At 37.8% G+C, this 12,577-nt stretch overlaps 1 protein-coding gene across 4 annotated transcripts in view; it reads left to right on the top strand.

The window, feature by feature from the left end:
- The window catches only part of LOC149847208 (uncharacterized), a 57,767-nt gene extending 48,009 nt beyond the window's left edge, over positions 1-9,758 (top strand). For 3 of the 4 annotated variants that reach the window (XM_089996869.1, XM_089996867.1, XM_089996870.1), the window contains 6 exons: positions 148-297; positions 1,410-1,541; positions 2,898-3,068; positions 8,965-9,024; positions 9,119-9,320; positions 9,410-9,758. In XM_089996869.1, the coding sequence (XP_089852995.1) occupies positions 148-297; positions 1,410-1,541; positions 2,898-3,068; positions 8,965-9,024; positions 9,119-9,247 (642 nt within the window). In that variant the 3' untranslated portion in view covers positions 9,248-9,320; positions 9,410-9,758. The remainder of the gene's footprint in view (positions 1-147; positions 298-1,409; positions 1,542-2,897; positions 3,069-8,964; positions 9,025-9,118; positions 9,321-9,409) is intronic. The other variant, XM_089996868.1, reaches the window with a different exon arrangement.
- Positions 9,759-12,577: the final 2,819 nt, after the last annotated feature.

Raw genomic sequence — 12,577 nt, 5'->3', positions numbered from 1 at the left:
TCGTGTTGTGAATTCATTGAACTGATTCCAAATCTAATATCATATAAACACATTTATTTGAGTAGAGTTATTTTGTGTACTGTTATTTACTTGCATTGTTTCTTAGGAATGTATGGATGCCTATGTACATTTTCTCTGTTTTTCCAGGATGATGAACCACAAGTAGCTGGTACTGCTATTACTCGAGATGTTGAAGTAGAATCAAATGAGATTTATCGTTTTAAACTTTTGAGGAATGAACTCGTTCAACTTGAGAAGCGTGTGCAAAGAAGTACTATTGATGCCCAAAATGAGGAGGTACATGGTCTTCTTTTGTAGTATTCTCATTAATGGTTTTTTTTCTTCTGTTTGCATGTAACTATGATTTTAGTTTAGTGATATAGGACATTTAAATTTATGTCTTGTTCCTCTAATGCCTGTTAGGAAGTGCTTTTTTTTTTGAGTTAACTAGGAGAAACTATCATTATGGTTCAGGCGTCCCTTTACGGGCCCAGAGTATTCTCCTGCCCATCGGGGATAGTTTCCCATTAGCTTCGACCTTGCAGCAAGAGATGCACACCGTGGGTATTGAACTAGCAGCATCCTTCAACTCGAATGCCTTAACCTGATCCACCTTGCTTAATGTGCAAATCCCTTATGTCCAGTGAAACACATTGAAGTGGGGATTGCATTATTGATATGTTTCACAAACTGATATATACTTCTGGTTTCTCTTTCTTAGTTTCATTCTGGATCCACCTTTTAGGTTTATTTTTTAAATTACCTTTTATTGATATATTTTCATAAAAAAATCTTTATGTTTAAAGATAATATTGGTTCAAATGGCAATATTTCATCATTATTATGGTAAGATCCAAATGACGTCATAGTCAAGAAATGTTAAAAATGTTGTTCCGGCTCTATGATACTGGTGGTGATTCTATTAGGTAATGAAAAGTTGAAACCTTTTTCTTGATGCTGGTGGTGATTCTACAAGGTAATGAAAAGTTGAAACCTATTGACATTTTCATTGCCACCTTTTAGTCTTAAAACTTCAGATTCCCTTATGTAACTTGCTTGAACTCTACTCAATCGGTGGGTTATGAATGCACTTTTTTGCTTGGTAATTCTTGTTGACTTTAGATTGTACTTTTTTTACTTCTTTTGTTTGCATATATCATTAGCTAATTTGATAGCTGTTGTATGCCATCATTGCCCAATTGGTGTTTTGATTTTGTTTCCATTGCCTTCCATCTCTTGTTTTGAAACTATCATTCAGTTCCACAATAAATCTTAAATTTTTCCCCTGAAGGTTTATGCTTCACACCACCTCAGGGTTTTCACATTAATTTGGTTTGTTTCATGGCAGAGGGTCTGAGTGAGGAAACTTTTTAGCACCTTGTAATGGCATTCATATATTTTTCTTTCAGGATGAAATTTTTATCACTGAAAACTCCAGTGGCAATCTCGTGACAGAAACTCCAAGCATAACATCAATACAATTACAAAAGAAGGAAAGTATAATTGGGAAATCGATTGACAAGATAAAAGAAGCTGGAACGGTATTATCATACTCAAATGCCTGTTCTTGTCTATGTACCTTTTATTTTTTTTATCATATTACATTTTATAGTATATGTGTAAAGGGCTGACAGCAGGCCAAACTACAACTAGGTTTCAGCTAGGGGGGGGGGGGGGGGGCGCCCCTGGCGGGGGGTTATAGGGGGGAAGCCCCCCCAAGACTTTTTTTTTAATTCTGTAGCCCAGAAAATTTTAATTTTTTTCCAAAAAATGGACCAAAATGACCCTGGGAGCGTTGACCACACCCAGGGTCGGGTTGATCGAGTCCGAGACGCACCCGTGTCGGTGCGTGTCGATGCGGGTGCGTCGACCTTGGAGCCGAGTCCGTGTGACATAGACCAATACCAATAATTCGTCCCATCAAGTTTCACGGAGACAAGCTGAATGGATTCTCCTTTCTCCATTTTTACACCAACCCCCAACTACAATGATTAAATTCCTGCACAATACACACAAAAGCAGCTATCTGGGCACAAAAAGATGCTGATTCCAGGTGCACACCCAACAAAATAACAAGGCCACCAACAATACTTCACAATATGTATCAATGATGTGAAACCGATGACAAAGACCACACAAAAACTATCATCAACCACACCAAATGCACCACGAACTCTACTAAATGGAACAAATTTAGAGACCCAAGCTAGTTCAGCCTCAAAACAGTAGCAGCCAACACAATATAGCTGTCGGGTACTACGAAACCAAAAACTTGCATAAAATTCAACCAAGCATACCCAATCACCAGATAATAGCAGTATCAGTCAACAACTAGGGCAAAAACAACCCTAATATATGTAATATTAAAAATAAGGAGGCAAGTTTAGTCCCATATCACTCAATATGGCAAGCTGGTGGAACCCTCTCATCTATATAAAGTGAGAATCAGAAGGTTTTTAAACCAGCAAGTGGTGTGATGGGCTTACGTGACAACAATCTTTGAAAAAATGTTTTTTTTTCAGGAAAAGGACATAACTATCCAAATTTTTGTTTTGTTATTTTTGGAAAAAATGGCTTGGATATGGTCAAACGGATTCTGACACATTTTGACTATGTTGCTAGCATGTAGTGTGCCCAAACATGCCGAAAGCCAAAAGGGTGTGTCACTGTGACATAGGATAATTCAAATCAAAGTAATTTGATGTCCAACTTGGCCCTATATGACATGACTGATCAATAGAAATACTACAGTACTCCATCTTTGTCTATATTCCATATATCATACTAGATAGATATCATATTTATAAAATATCTGCAACGATGATTTTTTGCCAGGTTTTATTTATATTATATAAAAGATGATTCCTGATTTATTATTATTTTTCTGTGAAAAGCAGGATGTGTGGCAGGGTACCCAACTCTTAGCGATAGATGTAGCAGCAGCAACTGTCCTACTCAAGAGGGTGCTTACCGGTGATGAAATTACTGAGAAGGAAAAGAAGGCCCTTCAGAGAACTGTATCAGACTTGGCATCTGTGATACCAATTGGCATCCTTATGCTTCTACCTGTGAGTATTATCAGAATCATACATTTCTTTCAGTTTTTCAGGCATTGGAACTACTTATTGCTAATACTACTGCTAATTTTGTGTGCTTCACAGTCTATTTATTTTTAATGAGAGGCTCACTTCTGAATATTGTTTACTGGCATTTTGTTTCTTGGTGTTTGTTTTCATCATCAAATTACATTGAGTTCACTTTTTCCGGACTATACACAACTATGTAACATAGACACAACACCTATGTCACAGGGATTCGGCTAGCAGGGTGCCACACTCGCGTCAACGCGACTCGACGCGGGTGCGGCACCGGGTGCGGTCAACCCGACCCTGGGTGCGTTGACCTTCCGGCAAGGAGCAGAGGAGGAGGGAAGAGCGCGACAGGGGGCCATCGGCTCCTTGCTGTCCTTCCGGCGCACCACGGGAGAGAGGGAGGGAACGACAGGGGACTGCCGACCCTCCGACGACACACACACAGAGAGAGAGAGAGAGAGAGAGAGAGAGAGAGAGAGAGAGAGAGAGAGAGAGAGAGAGAGAGAGAGAGAGAGAGAGAGAGAGGCCAGAGAGGCATGAGCCACCAACCTCCTGTCGAGACCCTGATTGGAAACAAAGGAGAGAGGAAGGGCACGACAGAGGTTGTCGGTCCTCTATCGGTTCTTCGGCTACCCAACCGAAAAGGAAAATCGCAAGGAGAGGCTTTTTACCTGCGAGGTCACGGCGACGACGGCGGCAACGACGATCGGGAGGAAGGAGAGGGGATGGCGTTGAGCTCGCAGACGCACGCAGGGGCTGGTGGTGTTCTGGAGTATACCGGTTCTCCGGCGAGTCGAGGGAGTCGAGGCAGAGGGAGAGCGATTGAGAGAGAGATGAGGCAGAGGAGGGAGGCGCAGGCGGTGAGGGTCCCCCCCCTCTGCGATTATTTGAAGGCTCGAGGGATGCCCGATTCAAGAAACCCCGAAGGGGTTTCCTTTCTCAGAAGAAGGGGAGGCTGCGAGGGTTTGAAATATGCGAGGGTTTTAACCCTCACATTCGCATGCTAATAACCCTAATGGGTTACGGGTCTGGATCAGATCCAGATCCGACCCGAGTCCGAAAGGATTTTTTTACGTGGGATTTTACAATAGAAGTTGAGGTTTCTCAATTTGTCCGATTGTTCGTGTTTCTCAACTCTCCCTTGAAATACAGACATGCTAGGTTGCTTGCCAAAGATCGACATGAGGGGGTTCTCAGCAACATGAGTCGGGCAGGGCTTTGGATGGGCCTGAGTCTAGTTCGGGCCAGACCGGGTGGGCTCAATGTCTACTCCTAGATCATGTTCAATCTTGAATATAAACACTACGTTTCATGGATACTTCAACTTACACTTGTGTCATGTCCTCATCTGTCTCATTTGCTTCCAAAAGATTCTTGTTGAATGAATTTCTCCAACTCTCCAATTGTTGATGCTTGAGTTTTTTTTATATAAATAATATCATATATATATATATATTATTTGTTTTTGCCGCACCCCACACCCCCGCACCCAAGGTTTTTGAAAGTGCCGCACCCTCGCACCTGCACCCGCACCCGCACCCATGTGACTTAGCACAACACTTTTGCTGCCGTACCCATGTCGACACGTGATGACATGGGTGCTTGTACTAGACACAGTGCGGCTATGTCGGTCCCGCACTGCTCCGGGTCGGGTCCAACCCAAACCTGACCCCAACCCAAACTAATTTTTTTTATACCCATTTTTTTTGCCTCTGGTGAAAGGCAGGGAGGAAGGAAAAGGAGGAAGAAGAAGCAATTTTTTGTTTTTTCCTGTCGAAACCCTCACTTTCCGACCCTCAGCTTCAGAAGGAATAGTGGAGAAGAAATAGGTAGGTAGAGAGAGAGAGAGTACCTCCTGGTATTCTTCTTCCTTTTCTTGTTGCAACATAAAACAAAAATATTGAGAATCTTTTAAAGTTCTAATGTTTTTAATTTTTAAACAAGTTCCATCCGCGCTAGAAACATAAGACAATTTAGAGTTAATGCATACGTCAGATAGAGCATTCTCATGAGGTGTTGTATGAAATAAGGCTTCCGAATCAAGAATCCAAGAATACATACCTGGAGGAGGGGAAGAAGAAGCTATAGCGACACTTGAAGTCAATGAAAGTCTTTAGAAATTGTTGAAGTGCCATTGTTAGTTGACCAATGGAGTCCTTGGGATTTCCTCCATCTTTGCTTGCTTCTCCTTTCTTGGATGTGGATTCTTCTACATAAGCCACCTTGTTTTTGAGTTTGGAGCATGCCGGTTTGATTTAACCTGGTTCATTATAATAATGACAAATGATTTTTCTTGAGCCTCTGTTGTATTGTCTTCCAAACTAAGGAGGCTTGTACGTCTTCACATAGTTGCCGGGTCAAGATGCGGCCAATACTTTATCTTCTACTTTAGACAAGCCAAATTGAGTTTCTTCTTGGCAAATTTGAGCAAAAACCTCTTCTATTGGCAAAGGAGTAGTCCTACGGAGAAGAGATGATCTTACTATTGCTTACGCATAAGTTCCATATCTTTGGGAGCAACCCATTTGGATTCTAAGTGTTGAGACGTGATTTGGTTTGGATCCATGATCTGGATCTAGAACTGAGATGCATTAGTACTGATTTATTTTATGTTATTCCCATGGTTGCCAGTCGATGAAGCGAGAGTAGGAAGAGATACAAGAAGCAAAAGCAGGAAGCAAAGTACTTTCAAAATTCTAGGAAGCGGGAAGCATAAAATGACTTAGGACCAAATTAGGAATCGTCTCAGAAGCGACCTAGGAAGCGAACGGTAAGCGACCTAGGAAGCGAGGGGGAAGTGAGAGGGAAGCAAAAAAAGAAAAAAACAATAAAAATAAAAATACAAAAATAAAAAAATAAAAAAAATGAGGGAAGCGAGGGGGAAGAACACTTTTCATAAATGGGAAGCGCGCTTCCCAAAAAATTTTGATGCTTCCCAGAGCGTTTCAGAAGTGTGACGTTTCGCGCTTTCAAAACACACTTCGGGTAAGTGCGCTTCTCCACTTAACTAGGCATTTCCGGTAACTATGGTTTATCCCATGTGTTGGTGTATTTTATGTTTCCTATATCTATCCTTTATCTTGCATAGTAGGATTTTAGAAATATGGGGTATTGCTGTAAATGGACAAGTACTCTTAAAAGGTAAGTTGTTAATATAATAGAAGAGAAGCCATACATCTGAGGCTTTGGTGTTTTGGGGGTTTTGTAGCATCCTCTTCTTCCTCTTATATTCTTTCTTCCTCAACATGAACCCGGTTCACATGGTATCAGACCAGGTCTGATATTAAACCTGATCATCAAAGTAAGATCGAAACTTTGGCTGTGAATATTTCTTCTCAACCCCTTTCTCCTTCTTTTCACTGTGTATATCTTGATTCCATTCTTTCCTATCTCCTTTCTTCGATTCCTACTGCTATTGTTCTTTGGGTTTATTTTTTAACCCTAAATCAATCTTGTTTTCTTGTTTCTAGCTTGAAAATATTTTTCTAGATCTAAATCCATTTTTAGATCTATGAAAGTTATATTCATGTGAAGAAAAACATTCTGACTTACTCTTTCAGATTTGGGTTATAATTTCAAATCTGGGTTATGCATCTCTTCTAAATAGTAAATAAAAAAAGACAGGAAGAAGTACTTGGATCATTTTATTTACTCAGATTGAGTTGGGTGCTCCAGTTAATCTGTTTTTTCGTTCTTTCTGATGTGCAGCAAAAAAAAAATTGTTACAGAAAACTGACAGTCTGTATATTTCGAATTGTTTGAGTTTATAATTTTCTGTTATTAGATTGATAATCCTATATTCTTTTTTTCATTCTTGGCACCCGTTTCTTCTTATTCATACTTTTTCTCTCTTTGTACCTTGTATTCGGCATGGATTCTTCGGTATCCTCATCCCTTTCTGCTAGTTTTTTAAATCAACTTGTTTATGAAAAACTTAACAACACTAATCTCCTCACCTGTAAATGACAAATTATCCCATTCATTCGCAACCAAGATCTTTCGGGTCACCTCGATGGCTCGGTCGTGAGCCCTCCAAAATTCATTGTGCAGGAAAAGAAAGATGATAAAGGGGCTGCTGTAATCCATGCTCACAATCTTGAATGTCTCTTGGGTGAAGCACGATCAAGCACTTATGGCATACATTACGTCTACCTTGTATCAGGAAGTTTTGATCAGCTTACCCAATGACTGCACTCCTATGGAACTTTGGGGTAAGTGTGGTTCAACCATATTCTCAAGTTTCTGAAGCAAGGGTCATGTTTTTTAAGGAGTTCCAAAATCTCAAGAAAGGGTCCATGTCCATAATGGAGTATTCAAACAAAATGAAGCATATCACAAATCAGTTTACAACCATTGGATGTGTAGTCTCAGAGAAGGACAACGTGCAACAAGCACTAAATGGATTGGGGCCAGAATATGGCGTTGTCTGCACTACTTTATTATGTCTCCTGAGTTGGTAGAATTTGAATATTAAGGTCAAAGCTGCTTCTCTTTGAAATGAACATGTCAGGAGGTTCGAGAGGTAATTCATCTAATGCCGATGTATTGATATCTGATTCTCTGTATGGCATAGGATAGGATGGAATGAGAGGTGGCAGAAGAAGTGGACGATTTGGGAATCATGGAGGCCGAGGTCTCCTTCCACTTTCAAATATTCCATCGCTGACAAATCAAGGCAGAAGAATTCCTACATGTTATGTCTGCAAGAAACTAGGTTATGTGAAGAAATATTATTGGTTTAAGGATGATCCCAAATACAACTCAGAGGCTAAAATTCAAGAAAAATCAGTATGGGCAAGGACGAGTTTAGAGGCCTAGGCACCAGTAGATAGACAACTTTTGTCGACAACACTTGCAGGACTCAATTTAAAACAAAATAAACAGGGAGTTTGGTATGTTGATTCAAGGGCAGCCAATCATATCACTGGGGATGCCGGTAAATTTTGGGATTTGATCCCTTAGTTTGGAAATGATAGTCATTACTGGAGATGGTACTCGACATCCCATCACTTATAATGGAAAGGTTTCTATTCCTATGTCTCCTAGTCTTCAGTTGTCAAATATCTTTCTTTTTCCAAATATTAAAAAGAATCTAGTGTCTTTCCAAGTTAGTTGATGATACCAACTTGTGTGTTGTTTTTACTCTTTCTATTTATGTGAATGATCTTTGCATGAAGAGGACGTACTATGAAGGGCAAAGAGAAGGAAACATGTATATCTTCAAGGACGATCCGATGGCTGGAACCAATAAATGGTTGCAGCAGGCCAAGAGTCTGTCTTTGACCTCATGTTTTGTTCTTTTTCACCAATGGAATGAATTCCACATCTGCAGATTTCTGTTGCTGAACATATATTTGATTGCTAATTGGTACCTATTTTGTCTATCATTGTTTTAATGCAGTTAATTGGGTAAACTGATCTCAAAGTTATATAATAAATAAGAGGAATCTGGGCACGAATTTCTCATTAAAAAAATTAGCTTAGCAAAAATTTCACCACATACCAAGGTGCATCAGAAAAAAGGCATTTTTTACATGAGTTCAGTATGTTTACATTTCATGTACTAGTTCCAGAAGGCTGCTTTATATCACTCGGGATATTGAAGGAATTATATTTTGAAAATACTAGAAGTTTTTTGTCCAGAAATCATGATGTTTCACAAGTGTGGTTTCTGGTATTCAGATATTCTGCATGTTTACAAGTAACTCTCACATATCTTCCAGATATTTGTGGATTTGCAAAGAAGACATAATCCTGCATTCCCTTAGCTCCTGGGACAGTGCATGCAACATGCGTTTTCACTTGAAATTGCATGCAACATGTGTTTTATATTTCACCTTCTAAAATGCTCGATACATTTGTCAATTTTCAGGTTACAGCAGTTGGACATGCAGCAATCCTTGCTGCTATTCAAAGATATGTGCCTGCCCTGGTACTTATCTTCTTCCTCTGTTCATCAGCATGTACATAAATCCCTTGTATCAGATGCGGACTTTGTTTACCTGGGTTTTGTTCTCTCTTGGCAGATACCATCTACATATGCACCCGAGAGGTTGGATCTCTTGAGAAAACTTGAAATGGTGAAGGAAATGGAGAACGATGAGCTTAGTGTGGATAATGCTACTGAAACTGAACTTAGGAAGGAGCAAACCTGATGACTGAGGTTTCATTAAGGCACATGATGCTTCAAGATGGTTGTGGACCTTGTGGTATTTTTTATTTCTTCTGGTAAATGCTATCTTTTTATTTTTTCAATCTCATCTCTTTCATTTATCCATGCCTGTGCATCATTTCTTATATATATATTTTTTCTGTAGGTTGTCTGTCCATTTCAGTTGAGAATTTGGTATCCCATTGCAAACAGCATCTGCTTCAGGAGGGCAGTAGTTGCTCTGTTATTTTTATGAGCTGGAGTTAATCCTCGCGGTCAATTGAAATGTGACATCCTTTGTAAATTCTCTCGTCCCATATTTGTACACTTTTGTTGTCAAAATCTGCAAAATCTTATGTAGGGGTGGGTCTTTATGGTCCTCAGTATCAGATGCCATTGGCTAACAGTGACTTGTACAAACACGCTCAAACATAATCTGCTGCTCAAAAATCAGTTAGAATATGGATGATCCATGTCAGATAAAAAAATTCTGCAATTTCTTTTTTTTGTGTTAATCAGTAAATATCTCAAATATCTTTTTTGCTCTTGGAAATGTACCATTTTTTGGGCCAAACAGACCTGCTGCAAACTCAATAAGATCAATTTTTTTCTTCTTCCTTTTGACAGTGTGAAAAGGATGTGCAGAATGGGATGATCAGAAGTATTCCGATGATTTTTTATGGTGCTTGAAAAAAAATCTCCCAAGAATGTCTCTAGATTGATATTATAATGTTATGCCTGTTACTGATAGTGAGTCCAAACAATGAGTTGCTAGATTAAAATATTTTTTGGTACATTATTTCAGTGAATGAATGAGATGAGCAATTGCACAGTTAAAAATCATTTCTGGTAACATGGGAACTGTAATTCCGGCAAAGAAAATTCAGAATTGGTCAGGAATTGCAATTCTTGGTGATGCAAATCCCTAATCTTGTGACATGGATATGAGATTCTCGATTTCTATGATTGAAATTCTGATTCCTTAAGGAATCTTGGTTATCATGAGATAAACATTTGACATATATAAAATGTTCTTTTAACTTGCTAAATCTGTGCACTTATCCTGTGGAAATTTTGCATGGGTAAAAATCTGAATATCTAAACATGTAAAATAACATGAGAAAAATCTGGATACTTTACGTGTAAGGTTTTGGACATTAACGTATGTAACTTTTTAGATTGCATGTGGGATAAACACACACACACATGTATATATCTATATATCTATATATCTATATATATTTGTGAAACTGGCCAATTTTTTTTTTACAAATATCTTTTTTTTAATACCATGCCTAGAAATTTTAAATCTGCCCAGCCGACCATCCGCTGGGCTTTTAACAACATTTAACAATGCCCAGCTGACCTGCAGTTCGTTGGGATTTAATCAGAAATTTATTGCCCAAGTTCAGTTTTACATTTTTTTTTATAAGGACTCAGCATATAATAGTAGGTTATGTTTACATAACCGAAATAAAAGGAACCATAATATATATATATATATATATATATATATATATATATATATATATATATATATATATATATATTCTTATTTCCATCTATACATCAGCACATGAGAATGATAACCTAAATATAAACAATCCTTCATTCATCCACGTGTAACAAAATGTTTCGTTAGATCTGATAGCGCAGATGATTGAACATATCTGTCTATCGTTGCAAGGTTCATATCAATCCAAATCTGACCGAGTGCGTGCTTCATATATATAACATGTGTATCCACAATGAAAATCGCCTTTTGGAAAGAGTAGGTCTCTCTCTCTCTCTCTCTCTATATATATATATATATATATATATATATATATATATATATATATATATAAGAAATCAGATTTTCTCATTTTCCACTAAAAACATTGTTTAAACATGTTCTATGCTCTTTTTTCCATTTGAATCAAAAGAAGAAATCCATACCTTATTTTTAAAGTTCAAAAAATGATCAAGAAAGTGTCGGATGATCGAAAAATAAGGTAGATCCTTCTTCTTTTTCTCTTCTCTTTTTCTCTCTCTCTTTTCCTCTCTTTCTTTCTTTCTCCCCCTTTTCCTTTTGAGTTTAAATAAAGGTATCTAGGGGGTGACGCCTCCCCTTTTCCAGCTCTTCTAAAGAGGGTTGGAAATTGGACTTCCCATATGGGAGTCCATCTAACTCTTCTTTCCATTTTTTTTTAAAACTCCCCTTGAATTTTCAAACCTCTTTCCTATTTCTTTTATTCTCTTACCATATTTTTTTTCCTCCTAGCCATTGTGGACTCTTCTAGAGTCTCCACCATTAGGCAACTTCAAAATTTAGAATTAAATATTAATTAATATAATTTAATTATTTATTAATAATTAAATATTTAGAAGCTTCTAGAGGGTGCTTTATCCCTTTAGAAGTCTTTTTCACTTTAAAAATCCTTTAATTTAACCATGGATATTAATTTTAAAGTTTTAATTTCGTTGGATCTAAAATTTGGATTTAGATTCAGATCCAATATCCAAATCTATATCTAAAATTCATATGGATTCTAAGCTGGATAAGATTCTAATTAATATGGGTCTTGAACTGAGTCTAGATCCATGTTAACTTGGATCATATGGGTCAAATTCGGTTTGATTTAATTCATAGCCAGTCCCATCGAGATGAACCTTTTTTGAAAAATTATGATTTTCGGGCTAATCCTAGCCTGAATTTGAAAAAGTAATATACCATTGAAATCAGAATTTCGAGACACATCTATCAATATATAATTTGAATTTTGCCTCTGAAATTTGCCTAAATTTAACTCAATTTTAAATGTTAAAAATAAAACATTTTATCACCTTTTAATTGGCCCATTTCGGTCTTGTTAATGAGACCTCGGCCACGCCCAAACTCAATTATCACATCCCAACTTTGAGAGTTTATCGATTTTTCCTCAACACTAACCCAAATTTCAGAAATCTCAAAATTTAACTGAGTATGAAGATACATGATATTACAAGAACTCCTTTAAAACCCATCTCTTGAAGTCTTGTTTTTGTATTTATGTGGACTCCTTGCAAATCCCTCTAACATGGATTCTCAAACAGAGCCTAAATGAGTTACTCCGAATCTCTATTCATGTGTTAAGAAATTGTGATTCCATTAAGAATCTCAATTCGTTTAGAAATCTTGACTTTTATGTTCATACAATTTCACATGTTGCTTTTTAAACTTTTTCATATTGTTTCTCACTGGCTTCTCAAATCCTACAAAAATCTGAAACTGACTGTTTTCCTACTTTGATTCCTATACTGCTTCTATCAATTGCGGTGCAATTCACATCTCTAGTATATTGTCAAAAGAGTG

This window comes from Nuphar pumila, chromosome 2 (assembly GCF_984573655.1).
Source record: "Nuphar pumila chromosome 2, dmNupPumi1.hap1.1, whole genome shotgun sequence".
Lineage (NCBI taxonomy): Eukaryota > Viridiplantae > Streptophyta > Magnoliopsida > Nymphaeales > Nymphaeaceae > Nuphar > Nuphar pumila.
Note: the sequence above shows the minus strand (reverse complement) of the source record. Positions and strands in the feature narration are given on the sequence as shown.